This window comes from Cariama cristata, unplaced genomic scaffold, assembly GCF_000690535.1.
Source record: "Cariama cristata isolate BGI_N322 unplaced genomic scaffold, ASM69053v1 scaffold14171, whole genome shotgun sequence".
NCBI lineage: Eukaryota > Metazoa > Chordata > Aves > Cariamiformes > Cariamidae > Cariama > Cariama cristata.
In genome coordinates this window covers 1-16,762 of record NW_009597606.1, presented here as the reverse complement: position 1 = coordinate 16,762, position 16,762 = coordinate 1, and the positions used below count along the sequence as shown (strand labels likewise).

Genomic DNA, 16,762 nt, shown 5'->3' with positions numbered 1-16,762 from the left:
CAAAACCACCTCTGCTGCTTTTGGTGACATCGCTAAATGTTTGCCTAAAACAGCTGGAATCTCATCCTGTAAGCAAGTAAGAATAGCAGATGCCAGCAATTCCCTGTCCGGATCAGGTAAATTTTGGGGTACAGTAACTGAAAACTGTGATGAAACTGTTGATGCTGAATAAAGCGATGGAGAAATTCTTCTCTTGCCTTGAGGTTTTTCAGCAGCAATGATGGCCATTTCTAGGTCTTCTAGGTAGGCTAGAGAATTGCTGGCTGCTTCTGTTCTTGGGGATGAAGCAATCCCCTAGGAGCCCTGTTTATACTAAAAGAAACTCGGCTATTGCTGACACCAGTGCAGCCCTGGTCCTGTTATCATGGTCTGCGTTGACAAGCTGCTGGCTGCCATCAGCATTTTCAGCACCCTCTTGGCCAGCTCTTCTGTAACAGTGTTTAAATGGTACACTTAAAATAATGGTCACCCATCTGCACTGCTTTCATGACTGTATGTTAGTGGGAACGTGCCAATGTTGCCTCAGCAACTGTGCAGTTTTTGCAAACCCTTCCTGCTGTTCCCTGAGCACCACGGACCAAACTAGCGTCAGTGGGTTTGGCTGCCCACTGCTTTAGGTGTGACTCTGCTATACTGGAGCTCTTTATGTTCCTGCAACTGTAAAAAGGTCTTGGACAAAAAGTGAGATGGGTTACTGGTGGCCTTAGAGGATGATCACTGAGCTGAAAGGGAGATGTGTGGGGAAGTACTGCAGAATAATTGTGCTGTTTGTTCCATGCTGGACAGACAAATTCCCCTTTCTGAGGGGGCAAGCGGTTGGGTTGTTGCACTTATTTTGTGCGCCAGATGCAGCTTACTGCCTGTACGTTGAAAGCTTGCAATGTGTCTCCTTTGACACATGAGCAAATACTTGGGAATTACTTGATTTTGTGCTTTATCGGTCAGTATATCCTAAAATAGTAAGTTTGAGCTGTTGAGCTTTGGCATAGAGAAGAACAGACTTGGTTTACCAAGCAGTGCTGCATGGTTTCTAACCATATGTTTTTTGACTGCATGTGACTTTGAGGTGTGTTAAGATTCCATGGACTTCTGCAATGGCAGAGGAGGAAGTTAAAAGCATCTGCCATCCTCTGAGTGATGTGGCATTGCATAAAGTGAAGTGATGGCAAATGGAAAGGACATTTCATGCAGTGTATAATTAGCTGGTGGAACTTACTTCTGCAGGATATTCTAGAAACTGCTAGCTTGGAGAAAAACTAATAAGACCTGCCTAATTAAACTAGCTTTCATAAACACTTTGAAGATTAATGCTAATACCCTCAGTGCACTTAGAAGTGGCTATAGTAATGGGTAAATGGAGGATTCTCAGTCATTCCTTATATTTAGTGTCTCCTCGAAATGCCTAACCCTGGTCTGTGCAGTTTACCACTCAGCAGAGCAGCAGCAGGTTAACATCGCCTCGTGGGGGAAACGGGAAGCAGTTTGCAACCTAGTGGCACTGGCTAATTCATGTCTGGTTCGCATTTATGCCCTAACTTTATGTGTGTGCTGCCATAATCCTAAGCAAAACGTGCAGAAAGAGTGGCATTAAACAGGGAGAAGAGTAGAGATACTGGTCACTATTGTGTGACCGTAATACTGTGGCAGCCAGTTCAGATCAGTGCTCTCTTCACTGCACTTCTGCAGGTTATCCACTGTCTTGGACGTCCTGTGCAGTTCTTGCTCTTCACAAGGCCTTTCTAATACAGACACTTGGGGCTGCAGAGCCAAAACTGACCTGGACAAAAAGCTTCAGTGTGTAGTCAGCAGTAACACATATCCCAGCCCCTTAGTGAAGGAATCGTTATTTCAAGACTGCCACAGTATGTATTCAAAAGCAAGGAGGAATGGGGCCTGCAGTAAATTCTATTCCTGAAAAATACTCTCTGGAATGCAAATCTCTCTCTTCAGTTGCTCTTTCTCTCTCCTGTTCTGCTAGCAGATGAGTCCTGTCTCTCTCATCTCCTGGCTGATGGTGTTAGAGCTACGCTGGGCACTGCATGTTTGGGCTGCTGCACTGACAGCCGGTGCATGGTCAAAGTCCAGTAGACAATCCCTTGTGCTGGTGGTGCTGCTGCTAGGCGAGCTTTATTTGCCACATGTGGGTGAGACTGCTGCAGGCACAGCTCTCTGGATTGGGAGGATGGAAGTGGATGATGCTGTGGTGCATTAGCAGAAAGGGTTGTTGCTCTCCAGTTGTGACAGCATCTTTCAGTGCAGCTTATCTCACTGTCTGAGGAGCTTTTGACTGATAATGTGGTCACTGAGCTGTGGTCCATATACTGCTGAAGTGGTCCTCGTATCTCACGGAGCCCTGCAAGCAGTGGTGTGCTGAGCTGCGGACCAGCTGTGCTGTGAAGGGAGAGGCTGTGCCCTGAGCTCTGCGCGGCGGCATGTGCTCCAGTGTAGAGTCTCACTTTCTCTTGTCAGATGTGAGATCTGGTACTGGCTGCAGGAAAGTCCATGTGGCTTGTCCCAGTGGCAGGGTCTGATGGAAATGTCTGCTGTCTAGAAATCCGCTGCCTCTGTGGCACAGATTGGTTCAGAGCTCAGCCCCTTCCTGATGTCCCGCTGAAGATGACTGGCTACCATGTGGCCCAGATGTGTAGACAGCATATTGGCAGGCCTTTCCTGCGTTCTCCAAGGGCAGGAAAAGCAATGGCATAGGTTCACTGCAACTGTTGCTGTATGTGCAGAAAGGCTTAAATCTCCTCCCAGCCTCCTCCTGGGATCCTTGCTCTGCCACAGCCAGGGACTTGCTTCCTCCCCCTGTGCCCACCATGACTCACGCCTGGGTCAGAGCCAGCGTGGTGCTCTGTGAGTGAATGAAAGGATCCCGAAGCAAGGAGGTGGCTCTGGGGGAACTGTCTGTGCAGCCATGTAGTAAGTGGGCTGCTGCATGATGCAACAAGTCCTGCTGGGTCTGCCCTCAACCTAGTACGCTGGCTCTGCTGTCAGCCTAGTATGGGGCTCCCTGGCACCATTGATACCCCCACTTGTGTTTGCTCACCTACTGTTTCTGCATCCCCTGGACAAAGGCAAATAGGAAGAAATGCTGTATCTGTGCGTGGCTTTAAAGTCAAGCTGGAGTCCTGTCACTGAGAGCTTTCCACGCTTGCAAAAACCTGCCGTGGGGTTAGTCCTCCTCTGATAGCCTCTGCTTGCTGTTCTGTGCCTCGGGTTCTATGTGACCAGGGATTTGGCTGGGGAATGGTTGCGCATGGTCATGGGGAGGAGGCAGCTCTGTCTTCAAGCCTGCCTGTATAGGCTCGTGGAAGCGGACTTGGCTGGTTTGGTGGCTCAGCAGCCCTGGTTGTGCTGGTGCAGCCAAGTCAGCAGGATCTGCTGGGGCCAAGGCAAGATCCAGTGGCGGGAGGAATCAGTTGGTGTCTCTGTTGCTGCCCAGCCTGTGTAAGACAAGCTGGTAGGACAGGTGCTGGCAGTCCATGTGCTGCTGCCCAGGGGTGCATTGAGGTGTGCTGGGGACTTTGCTGCTGTGATGGCTGAATTCCTGGAGCAGGGCCCTGGCCTCAGAGCCTGGTCTTGGTGGAGGCTGCAAGGGCATGGATGATGAGCAGAGATCCCAGGGCTCTGTGGGCTTGGGTTCCCTTTATCTGTGCTGCTTCATGTCTCTTGGTGTATTAAGCTCATTAAGCATTAGCCCTCATTAGAGAAGGCGTTGAGGGGATAAGCACAACCTGACTCCCAGTACAGAGCAAAGGCACACTGAACTGATGGACCATTCCCTCCGCTTCATCCCTCTTGTGGAAAAATGTGTGTGCCACCACAAATGGGCAATGAGATAGCAGGTGAGAGGCAAGGGACCCTGTCCCTGGGAATCAGGCACCCCTACCCTGTCAGAACTGCAGTTCTGCTTCTCCTGGGACCATGCTCATGGCTTTTCTATTCCCAGTGACTTCTTGAGGCAGGACAGTTGGGTTTTGGGATCTTGGTGGTTCTTAGTTCATTAACGTCTTGGGCAGGGAGAGGAAGGGAATGCTCCCTGCCGTGTGCTAGCTGGATTGGAGAGCTGCCGAGTCCCACAGGACAGATGAACGGATTGCTGGATGTGCATCTGTGGAGCAGGGTGGAGTTGCCTACCACTGCTCCAGCTTGCTTTAAAACCTGTGCTGAAAATTACTTTAGAGAGGGTGGGGAGCAATTGCAATGTCTCTTCTAATACAAATAGAAGCCCCAGTAATAGTTGCTGCAGATGGGTTTGGGAGTGTCTGTGGCTGGCGTTCTCTGTAGCATCTGTTGTGTCCTTACTGTAACGCGAACTGCTGTAGCAGTCTGCTGAAAGGGACACATGACCAAATCAGTCAGAAGGCCAGCAGTGCAAGATACCGTATTTTTAAACCCCAGCATTCTTGGGTGGTGTCATCTGGTGCTTCATGCCTCTCAAATTTGTGACCTTCTACAAGTGGCTTTTAAAAAAAAAAGGCAAGCTACCTTGCCTTCCCGGTGTCATAGTTTTCAGTGTATAAGTGCTTGTTATAATTTCTCTGCTCAAACATTGCTACAAATTCCAAACCATAGCCTCTCGAAGAAGCTCAGACTTCTGGTACACTGAAAAATCCAAAGTCCCTCAGTTAAAGAGATAACAATGCTCTTAGTCTTTCCTTCACTGGTTAAACGTTTCTGCTCCCCCCTCAAAGTATAGGGACTAGGTCTCTAATCCGAAGTGGCTGCTAAATCTTGTGCAGTCCTGAGTAGCAGAGTGCTGCCACCCTTGCCCTCTTCCTGCCCTGTGCAGTCCCCAGTCCAGCCAGTGTAGTTACTCGATGCTGTTAACTAATGCCGCAGTTCACCACAGTAAAGGCATCTCAGTCATGGGTGACCAGAGAACACGAATGGCTGTACAGAGTATTTTGTGCTGTATTTCTGGATGAAAGCTGTACTGTTAGTCTAAAAACACAGCTGATGTTCAAGGAGAGCCCTTTGCTTCTGTATTTGCGTTGAGGGGGCCTCTTTGATTGTAACATTTGAGAGATGCTTCCTTGAGTTTGAGGTCCTTTTCCTGCAGATACGTCCACTTCTTTTGTATCAATAATATGCAGGAACTTACTGTACTTGGCAGTGGTCAAGCAAGTGCAGGGCAGTCCTTGTTTCTTAGTAACTGGTAGCAGATGAATACATAGGTGATAAATACTGTCCTGCCAGCATAGCCTTAGAGATCTGCAGGAGTGCTATGGCCAAGGTGGGTACTGAACCTAAACAGGAGCAATGGGTGACAAATGTTGAACAGTTTTGCTTGCTTGACCAACACTTGCAAGTGGTTTCCCAGCTGGGAAGCAAAGACCTATTTGCACAGGTCTTTGTTTAATACTGTAGCCTTTGCAAACATGGAAGAACTTGCTGCTCAGTGATGAGGAGGAGGCAGCTGTGTTAGCTTCTCTGGCTGGACTGTGGTGGGGCTTTAGGAAAGTAGGTATTTCTCTTAAAGCTAAGAAGTTACTTCTCTTCTTTCTGCAACAAAATGCCAGATAGCTGAAATGTAGTCTACAAACCTGGTACAGGCTGTACCAAAAGGGAGCTGGAGTATGGGCCAAGCATATATGTGGGTTGGATGGCGGGTGCTCCCAGAGGAAGCCAGTGTGCCTGTGGGAAGAATGGTAGTTGCAAGTAAGGGCATCTCCCCTCTACATGCTTATCTCACAGATGAGTTGATGCTGTTTACTTCAAGTGGAAATAGCCACTTCCCATAGCTGTTTGGGTCAGGAAAAGTGACTTGGGTGCAACTCCAAGCGAGGTCTGGTCATCTTCCATAGCTGCTGGTAGGAACAGCTACAGCTTGGTGGGGTTTCAAGGTATGACCCCAAGCTGCTTCAGTGACAGAGATAAGCCTGCTGCCCTTTACCTCTCTTTGGTCACTGCTGTGGTCCCGCTTTCCCTCAGCATGGCTTCTTTGGTGTGTTCTCTGACGTTGCTGTGATGCTCTTGCTTCTGGCTGGGAGTCCCGGGGGCTGGTGTGAGGGGGAGTTCTCCACTGCCTCTGGAGAGGGATGGGGGCAGAAAGCCTGAGGCCTTGTTGTCTGTCCTGGAAACAAGCATCTGTCTTCAGCTGTTGTATAGTGGGAGAAACAACAGCCCACAGGCAGCGGTGTGGCAGTGGTCCCCTTGTCCCAGCTGTCACTCCAGCCATGCCTAAGGAGGCTCTGGCGCTGGCTGCTCTGCCTACTTAGCTGTGCTGGGGCCAAAAGCTGAGGAGGAGTAGGACAATAACAAGGGGAATGTAAGGTTGAATATCTGCACTGACCTACTTTAGAACTACTCAAGGTGATGTGGATGTCTGGAGCAGGAGCCAGGCTGTCGTGTGGCTGAGTTTAAGCAGGGCTGTAATGCAGAGGTGGCAGTGCTTTTCCCCTGGTGCTGCTGCTTGCGAGGAGCACCTGGAGCGCACTGTTGTCTGACTTACAAGCGTAGCCTGGCTTGTGTATGGGCTCCGTGATTATAAGGAGACAGCAGGTATGAGTTAGCAAAGCTGAGGGCTGTGGGGAGCTGGTGAAGTGCAAACAATGTTCCTCTTGATTATCTGAGAGCTTCAGAAGAGCTTTGCTGGGCTGGTCACTCTGTAGGTCTCTATGGGCTCATTTAGCCTCCACGGAGGTGGTGCACAGTTTGGACTGTAATGTGGGTGAGCTGCTCACTCCGGGATGCTGCTGGTGTTGGGGGTTTAGACTGCAGCTTGGTGGAGTGAGGACTGTGGCAGGAGACTCCACAGCCCATCTGTGACTCAGGTACCTGTTTTCCTCTATATAGTATTGACATGAGATTTTTTTTTCTTTTTTCAAAGATTAGTACTACTAAGATTTGCAAAGGGAAAACACTGAGGGAGTAGGTATTTATAGCATTTCCATAAACAGTCTCTTTAAATGAATGGAGTGACTTATCTTTGCTTTCCAGGAGTGTGGTTTTGTTTAACCAGTGTAAGATTTCTTTTAAAATTTCTCCAGCACTCTAAAGACATTCTTTCAGAGCAAGAGATGGCATCTTCGTGTGGATTCCCCATCTTGTCTAAATGGAAATATTTTCCAGTTGACTAGTAAAATTTGGGTAGGCTTCTCATTTGTGCCCCCAACAGATGCAGATATCTTGACCTTCAATCTGCAGAAAACTGTTAACAGCTTCTATATAGGCCAAATACAGATTCGAGGAGGGCTATGTGCTGTGGCCATGGCCATAAAGGCTAGAAACATTTTGATTTAGCAGAAAAATAAGGTCTGAAGTGATTGTTGTGAACCATAAAATCAATAAAGACCTGTATTGTCTTCGGTAGCAATTGTAACTGGGGATTGTTTTTACTTGGACTCTCTACAAATAGAACATCCTGCAGTTCATTGTAGTTTCAACCTTGAAGTGTTCTTTGAGCTGATGAAAATGAGAGGTCAGGCTGCTTGGAATGCGGCTCTTCCAGTTCCCTTTGCTATTGAAAACTGCCTCTAAATGCAGTTCCTTCCATGTGTGAGACCCTGTGGCAAACAGAAGCCTCAAGACATGCAACCAAAATCTCCAAGGGGATAATGCAACTGATGGTGGTTCTCATTTCCTCAAGATTATAGGGTGGTTTCATTTAAAAGACAAATGAGCTTGTCTTATAGTAGGAGAGATTATTTCAGAGCATGTTGCTTTGTGCATGAGGAAATGAGGTCATTTCTGCAGAAATTCCCATGGAGAAAGGGTGGATGCATGGAGCAGGAAAGTGGTAGCAGTCTGAGCCCTGTTAATATGTTTGAGGGCAGTCTAACTTGCCTTCACAGCTGACTGGGGCTTGGAGCTTTTGAGATAATTTAACAAAAATGAGGATGGCTTGAATTAGGTCCTTGAAGTCACTGGAATGATTAGAAGTATCACCAGACTGTATTGAATCAGCAATAGCAAGAAAATAATTGGGCACTTCATGCTAGACGGACGCTTGAGGGCAATTGTGATATTTAAATCTAAAACCAAATACCTTGGCTATGATCCTGGCGGTGCTGCTGGGTACTGAGCAGGTAAGCACAGCCTGGTGGTGTTTGAACAGAGGCCTCTTAAGGCAGTGCTGGATATAATACTCTTTTATGACGCCTACATTTAGTCTTTCAAGAAGCCTGGTTCTCTGGAAGTAGAGGGAGTAAATCACAGCATGCCCAACTGGTTTGGGAGTCAGGAGGGCTCTCCAGGCTGAGGCTCTGGAAACAGCTCTTCTGCCCAGGGCTACATCAGTGAATATTGCCCAAGCCCCTGAGAGCAGCAGGTAATGTCATGTGGAAGATGCTAATTTGGAAGCATGCTGCTTTCTAAAAATAATTATGCAGGAGACTATAAACAGACATCCCTCCCCCCAAAAATCAATCATCCACAGCACAGTTGTGAATTCTAACAGCTTACTTAAATAAGCCTGAGAAGATCCTATGAGTAGGAAGAGTCTAGTGCTGCAAAGCTGGAAGCTTAAGCAGAACTTCCACATTTTCTTGTTCTTCTGCACTTTTTTGGAGTGTGGCTGATGTTGACGAGCAAACTTAGCTGATGGTGCTACAGAATAAGATGTATAGCTGCTCCAGTGCCCATGTGGATTGTAGTTCGACATTAGTAGGACAAGCTGATTTTAAAATATAATGGGCTATGACCTGCAGCAACTCAAGAGCAGATTCATACCCTACTGAGCTGTAACCCTTTGGAGGGGTTCAGTCAGCAACTGGAATGCTGCTAACTGGTGGGATTCACCTCTGAGCCATGAGGACATTATGCCTGCTCAGTTGGTCCAGTAACTTCTCTGTCCTACAGAAATACTGGGATGTTCTTGGTTCCTTCAATATCTTGTCTCTTCCCACAGGTGCAAGAAACACAGAAACTTAGTTCAGAGTTGTGTTGAGGGAGAAGTGCAGGCTGTTCTAGATGGGCTTACTCTGACTTTTGCTTTTGAAACCCATTTTAGGTAAGGTGTGGGTTCTAAGTTTGCTGCACAGGTCGGAAGTCTCTGTTTCATGGTTGCAGAGGGCTTCAGTGGGGTTAATTTGCAATTGTATTAATCAAAGCATCCCCAGTTCTTAAAGGCTCCTGATCTTTTTGTGTTTCTTTGATTTGCAGTGTTTCTTAGAGCCATAAACTTGGTTTTGTAGCTCACATAGTCAACCCTTTGACCACATGTACATTAACGGGCATTTTTTTGTTGGTACTATGTGATTCCCTTCTAGCGAAAGCTGTGATGCGCTTCAGCTGAGCTGGATGGCTTGAAGGGATCCCCAGGAACAAGGCAAGGGGATGCTGCAGTTCCCCCCTGTATATAGAGCAGCACAAACAGTCTTTGTGCTGTCTGTAGGTAGTTGGAAGGATGAATTTGGATCTAGCTTATTGACCCTGAGCACCACTGATATTCCCCAGTAAACCCTACTGCCTTTCTGTGCCAATGTGCTGCTCTCCCCTTGTTTTGCCTGGCTGCAGTGTTTGATATCAGATAGCAATTGATTTACTTTCCCCAATTACATTAAAGCCCTGTGGGTGTAAACAGCAGCTGGGAAACTTCAGCTGTGCTCCTGGTAAACATGCCAGCAAAACCACCACACCCCTCCCATCGGTTGAGCATCAGGCAGGACAGTGTCACAGAGGCTTGGTGTTAGGTGGCAGGGGACCCTGGGCAGCTGGTACGCTGGGGCTGGGCACTCTCCCTGGGGAAGAACAGAGGCCTTGTGGGGAGACGAGGTATTCAATTGGAGGGCCATGTGGACATGCTTTCTCCGCTGCCAGTTTTGGATGGTTTTTGCTTGTCCTAGATAATAGCTGCTGTAGGCCCCTGGTACAGTAACACAAGGCAGCGTGGGTGTGCTGTGTTTTGGTGGTATAGCCACAGCTTATCAAGGGGTACTTCTGCGATTGCTCTGTTCAGGCTGCGCCTACACTGCTCTCTTGGGATGGGCCATACAAGATGGCATAAGATTCAGCCTAGAAATTGCTGTAGCTATTTAAGATGGTGCTCTCTGGTCAGACAGCCCTGGCAGAGTGACTGTGTGGGCACTCCTCATCCGTGGGGTGCTCAATGGCTTCCTTCTCTGCGGCTGGCAGGGCTCTGGCGGAGGCCCTCGCCTTTCCTTGGCAGCCCTTTCACAGGCACACCAACGCTGGGGCTCTGCCCTTGCTTATACACCTAACTGTTCCCATGTGATCTTCCAGACATTCATGGGAAAACCCACTTCCAAAATTGAAAACATCCAAAGATTGCTCCCAAACCAAAGGCACCAGGAGAGAAAGCTCTTGCTTTCAGCTCTTGCCCCTCCAGCAACATGTGCCTGTGTGGCTTTGCTGTGGAGGGCAGTGACAAGTGCCTGAGCAGCCAAAGAACTGGGCTGCTCTTGCGCTCTCTAATGCATGTCTGCAGTTGAACTTTTTCCTCTGTCTTCAGCAGTGGTGTACTGCATGAGCAGGTGTTGGTGGCAGATGAGCTATTTCAGCGTGCACACAAGAGGCTGTTCAGCTCTACAACCAGGGGAGTTTTCTGTGATGGGGCAAAGCTCTCGTAGCTGTGAGGAATGCTTTACTTGTCTAGCATGCTGTGCTCTGTGTCAGGTAGGTGTAGTCAAGATTTCTGCTGTAAGGACCAAGTAGGTAAACATCTGTAACAAGACAAGTTTTAACTTGACCAAATCTACACTACACCTAAGGAGGCTTTTGGGGATGTCCAGCAGAGAACATCGGGAAAGAGAGTAAGTGAGTGTGCAGTGACTGTTGCTTTAGCACCTCTGTGCCTCCTGCTGTGCTGGCAGTTTGTACGTTCGCACAATGAACCAGATCCTGTAAAGCAACATCCGTGGGCAAAGGTCAGCTCCGGCATGCAGTTCAACCTGTGCTTGCATGAGTGATGCCATCTGATCTGGTACCTCTGGAAGAGGCATCCCAGTGGCAAGCTTGACTTACTTGGAGATGCTAAACGCTCATGAGCTGGTGCTGTTTGAGCATCTGCAGCAGGTCCTGCTGCTGTCCTGAATGTAGGGGCTTCTGCTCTGCATGGGAAGGGTGATGAAGTGGGACTGTTGGGTAGAAAGTGAATGCCTCTACCCTTTTCGTCATCCACTAGTGATGAACGTGCAGTGCAGTTGCACAGTATTTACATGACTGAATAAGTATTGACCAAAAGATGTGTGTAGCTCTGTTTTGGCATGTAAATTTGACAAGTTGAAGCACTTGCATCTGACCTTTTAGGAAATTATTGTAGGCGGCTTTTAAAGTGCATAATAAGTTCCTGGCCCTGGCTGGAGACACAGCAGCTGTGGGCTCAGGCTGCCTTAAGCGGTTTACATGGCATGTGCCAGCGCTGGGGACTGATCAAGCTGCGTGTAGGTGGGTGGCTGGTCAGTGCGCTTGTCTGGCTATGCCCGGCACAGGCTGTCCTGTCTGGACAGCAGTGGGAGTAGGACTGTTACATCCAGGGGCCACGAACTGGGCAGACTGAGTGCCTAAGTGCAGAAGCTGCAGGATCCACCTTGTACATCTGTTGTCATTAATGGACTTCTGTTGTGTTGAGCCAGAGACAGGAGCCAGATGAGGCCATTGCTGCTGCTCATGTTCATGTGGGTGCTCTTCTGTGATCTGTGTGGCCGACCATGTGTATATACGTACATGTGGCAGACATGTGTGCTCTGTGTGCCTGCTGGGAACACATATTGGATCTGAAGACACGGAGGAGCAGTAGCCTCACCACTTGGGCTGTTGCATCCAGATGATGTATTTTCCTCTAATGCATAGCAGCTAGGTTTTTAAGATACTTTATGAATGTTTGTTCCTACCATCAGCATCTAACAAACTTTATGGCTTCTTTCCGTTTTTATAGGAAAAAAACACCACCCTGGTCCAGACATTGAAACTTGTCAACTGATGGGACAAAAAGCTGAGACACTTGGCTGTATTAAGACACTAAAACATAGGGTTTAGCCAAAGAAAATTTCCTCAATAAGGAGGCTTACACCTGCCAAACCCTGTAGCATTCCTGGGAGGCTTTTCTATACCTCTTTTCCATTTCCAGCCTTTCACACATCATGGTATTCCTTTTGACTTCTTTTGCAAGCTAGCTCTGGCTCTGCCTTCCGCTTCCCCTTATGCTTTGGTTTGGGTTACCAGTGTGAGCTGCTGGCTGTAGGCTGTTTCTGCATTTCTGCCTCCAGCTTCTACTTGGAGGCTCCTCTTGGATGTTGTGACTGACCTGCTTTTCTTTCTCTTTTACTGTATCTTTCTCTTCCCAATCTGTCTCTTGCGTTCTCCATTCTTCCCACCTCCGTTACTGCAGGTTCATCATGCCTAGTGGCATATAAAAAGACTCCACCTCCTGTCCCACCTCGGACCACATCAAAGCCGTTCATCTCTGTCACTGTGCAGAGCAGCACTGAATCGGCGCAGGACACCTACCTGGACAGCCAGGACCACAAGAGCGAGGTAACCAGCCAGTCGGGACTCAGCAATTCTTCGGACAGCTTGGACAGCACCAGGACACCCAGTGTGACAAGGGGAAGCATTGTGACTCCAGCAAGAGTCCAGCAAGAGTTACCCCAGAAAAATGCAACTTTGAAAAGTGACAAAGGGACTCTGACTAGTGAAGAGCCCAAAGTGGAGAATATCCCCAAAAGAAAGCTGTCGTCTATAGGAATACAAGTATGGCATAGTTTGTTCTTCGTCCTAAGGAATGTTCTTAACCTGTCCATTTAGCGTGTGCATTTTGTGTGACCAGGTGTGCACCTGAACTCACTTAGAATAGCAAGAGAAACTAACTGCCTTGTCAAACTAACTTCCTGTGTTCCCAGGGGTGAAATACAGCAGAAGCTTTCCGTAACAGACCAGAAAGGACTAAGTTCTTTTAGTACAAAATTTAAATGTTTTATAAAAGCAGTGGGACCGTGTTAACTGGGTGAGTCCCTCTAAAGAGGCCTTTTGCTGCTAGTATGCCTGTGCTGAGCCTGTGCTCTGTACTGTGTATTACTTAACATCAGTCTGCTCCTTGTCCATCATGGTTCCAGGGACAACTTTCTTCTGAGAGGTGGGCCCTTCTACTTGATATCCATGTAGTATGGGCTGCTGCAGTGCAAAATGGTCCCAGGGCTGGAAGGAGCAATTCCTTGTTGTCCACTGTTCCCAGCAGATTGCTGCTTCTCTTGCTGGAAACATTTGACTCTGTGGAAATAGATGGAAATGAGCTGTTGATTATGTAGTCAAATCGGAACCCATTGGGTAGCATAAATCCATGCTTTATTCAACAAAACTTAAGATAATCTGCGATTGTACACTCTTGTGGACAGATTCCCCAGTTACAGATGGCTGGCTGCTGCGAGCGCTTGTTCTGTCCCAAAGTGCTGGTTCAGTGCTGCAGGCTGTTACCTGCAGATAGGAACTTGAGCACTTGGGCAAATTCAAATGCAGGATTTGGGCTCTGAGCTACCACATGTGTGTGTGCTGAATAAGTTCTCCATTGACTTTACGGTAAGGCTGGCTGGCCAGTTAGGTACATGTGATAGTGAAGGCTTTTCTGCAGGGCTAGTGGGGCAAAATACATGTTGAAAGGGCAGCAAAGCAAGAGAACTTGCATTGGAGAGACTGACTGCCTTCCTTTCCTCTTCCTTTTCTGAGCTGGTTCCCAAGCCACCTGCCCCATGGCCTGGATTTCCTTCCTAAAACCTTCTAACCCTCTTATTGAGAGCTATGGAGGGTGTCAGTCCCTGGGAGAGAGGAAGCTGGGCTTTGCTGTCAGTCTTAATCAGATCACTGCCCTCTCTTGAATCTCTTGGCCTTTGCCCGTGTCAGATGCCACACACACAGCTGCGCCCTCAGGGACACAGAGCCATTCCCCAGCGTGCCACAACCATGCAAAGAGCGGTGGATGGCAGACCCGAGTGCTCTTAGAGCAGATACCTGGCAGCAGCCTGGCAGGATACAGTCCTGATGCTCGAGTGGATGCAGACCTGAGTGGTAGCCTTGTGCCTCTTCTAAGACAACCCTCCAGTTGGTGTGTGGTGTCAGCATGCTGTGTGTATGTGTGCAGCACTCCTGGTCTACTAATGTGAATTCCAGCAGCAAGTTCTTGTGTCTGGTTTTGTCTGTATTTTTTTTGTTTAATAAGGTTGACTGTCTTCAGCCAGTGGCAAAAGAGGAGCCTCCTCCACCAGCCACCAAATTCCAGTCCATCGGGGTACAGGTAGAGGACGAGTGGCGGTAAGTGAAAGACGCAAGCTTTTGTAGTTTCCTTTCTTTTAAATTGCACTTCCCCCACTTTTGCTTAGACCTTCTCCCCTTCTTTGTTCCAATATGAGTGGTGTTGAATGGGGGCCCATGGAGACCTCTTCCTCCACAGCACACACCTGCTGCAAAAAGCACTTGTTCTGTAAACAGCCAAATCAATGGGAGTTTGAAATTATAAAAAAAAAGTACAAGATGTAATTACAGATGTGCGTCAGTCCTCTTGTCTGAATGGCCTATTGCAGTAAGCAGGCAACCTTATAATTTTGTCCGTCTGAATGTGTGGTGTGTGTTTGTGTGTGAGGAGGGGCAGGGTGGGCAAGGTGAGGCTCATCTGCAGGCACAATAAACAAATGCATTTCACTGTCAGTGTGTGAGGCCGGCCAGGTTGAGTTCTATTTAATGTTTGGTTTTGTTCTCTCTAGAAACAGCCACTCTCGCAGCATGTCCTCCAAACAGGATACAGACTCTGACACGCAGGAACCTAATAACTCTAGCTGTAAATCATCTGAGAGAAGCCTTGCTGAGTGCCCCCAGCACAACAACTCTGTTGGTGTTGATGCCACTACCAGGCAACCAGCCAAGCCCTCACAGATTAAGAGAAACCTCTCCTATGGAGAAAACAATGACCCAGCCCTGGAGCCTTCCTCACTCCCTCCTCCTGACCCCTGGCTTGAGACATCCTCCACCTCACCATCAGAACCCACGCAGCCAGGAGCCTGCCGGCGGGATGGGTACTGGTTTCTGAAGCTGCTGCAGGCAGAAACAGAGCGGTTAGAAGGCTGGTGCCGCCAGATGGACCAGGAGACCAAAGAGAACAATCTCTCTGAAGAAGGTAGGTGTTGTCAGCCTCTGGACACTAGACTGGAGCAGCCTAGCAGCTCCTCCCTCAAGATAAGAGTTGTAACTGAATATTGGATTAGCTTTCTGCAGTTAAATTGCTGATAGCCCACAGAGAGAACATGGAGATGAGTATGGGACAAGGAACTCTTTTTTTTGGACAGGATAAGATAACTTCCTCTTGTAGATGGGACAAGAAATAATACTGTGATGCAGCATATAAGACTTGCAGGGGATTGTGCAGCTTCTGACCATTCAAAACTGCTAAAAGCTTAAATGGATTGTTTTTAGGGAGGCTGTGGGATCTTTCTCCCTGCCTAACCCATTGTACTCAAGTGGGCAGGTGAAAGTTTAGTTGGCAGTGGGGCAGAATGAACATGACTTCTGAGCTTGTTTGATCTGTTGAATCGGTGGACTTGTCTTCACAGCAGAGAGGATGTTTCTTCATATGGGAAAGCTTCACTGAATTTGTGCTAAATACACCAAAAACACATGCCCAGGGAACACAAGGCCACTTGATTTGGTTGGGTTCAGTCCTAGTTGGGCTTGTTCCATTATTTTCAAATAAGTTGGCAAAACCTGTGGTTCTCACAGTGAAAATCATGCCTATGGTGCATACAGAGTGACAGAAGTGGGTGACGAGGTTGCAGAGGGCAGGATCTTTGTTTTGAGTCTGGTTGATTTTTATTTTTTAATACCTGAGAAAGGTGAAATAATGATGAGACTCAGTTATAGCTCACTGTCACTGCTAGGGCCTGGGGGAGCTAATCTCTAATCCTGTTGCACTAAGATGGTGCAGTGGCTGCCAAGCTGGACAGGCAGTGCCAGGGCTGTCCCTGCCTCAGGGGATGCCCTGGTTTTGCCTGTGGCAAGAGTGCTCTGGCAAGAAGAGACACTAAGACCAGTGTGCCATTATATCTGTGATATCTAAGAGCAATCTCCTAGTAGATGCTGTAACAGAGAACTTGGTGGGTATGGAGAGAGCCTAGCTTACACTTGTCCCACCAACATCGGTAAGCATTCAGAACTGATTCAGTAGGTGCAGCAGCAGAACAGGGAGGAGAAAGAGAATCAGTTTATCCCTGTTCATGGTGCAGTTGCATGCACTGTTGGTCTCTCAGCCATGCCTTTCGAAGGGAAAAGCCCATACGGTGTTTTTCCATTAACGAGCAGAGGAGTTTTGCCATGCCCAGAGGCCTCTTGGAAAACCCACTAAGAGCAGCATAAAGTCCTGGGTATTAAAAGCCCTAGCCTGCCAGTATTTTAATCCCTTCTGGTAAGTGGATGTTGGAGACAGTTGTCCTGCCCCTTGCTACCTTCACCTCGTGCATCAGTGGAAGAGCAGGTAGTGCTCTGCAAGCAGGTGCCAGGAGATCTGCTCACTGAGATTGTGCTGGTGGCTTGTCTCATGGGCTGAAGGTGGTTTAAGGTGCTTTCTGCCAACTCTGATGTAATGTTCTCAGTCTGGCCTGCTTTTGGCCTGCTCTAGAAGGAGCAATAATAGATGGTAAAGACAGATGTAGATTATAGTTGCAATACATCTTCTTTCCCTGAGAGCAGTTAGTTCCTTGGGTATCTCTGAAACTCCTTTTCTAATGAATCAAGAGTGTTTCTTTGCTCCAGAAACACTTGACTTTGTTGCTGCATTGAATAGTCTGTTCAACTGGCAGCTGATGGCTTGGACAGGAAT

At 48.0% G+C, this 16,762-nt stretch overlaps 1 protein-coding gene across 1 annotated transcript; it reads left to right on the top strand.

Annotated features, from left to right (window-relative positions):
* Nucleotides 1–12,295: 12,295 nt before the first annotated feature.
* LOC104168389 (disks large-associated protein 4-like) lies at nucleotides 12,296–15,067 on the top strand (the record flags this gene model as incomplete). Its single annotated transcript, XM_009708961.1, has 3 exons — nucleotides 12,296–12,657; nucleotides 14,117–14,208; nucleotides 14,658–15,067. Coding segments are annotated over 3 exons (864 nt in total), but the record flags the coding sequence as incomplete, so codon positions are not given.
* Between the last annotated feature and the right edge of the window lie 1,695 nt (nucleotides 15,068–16,762).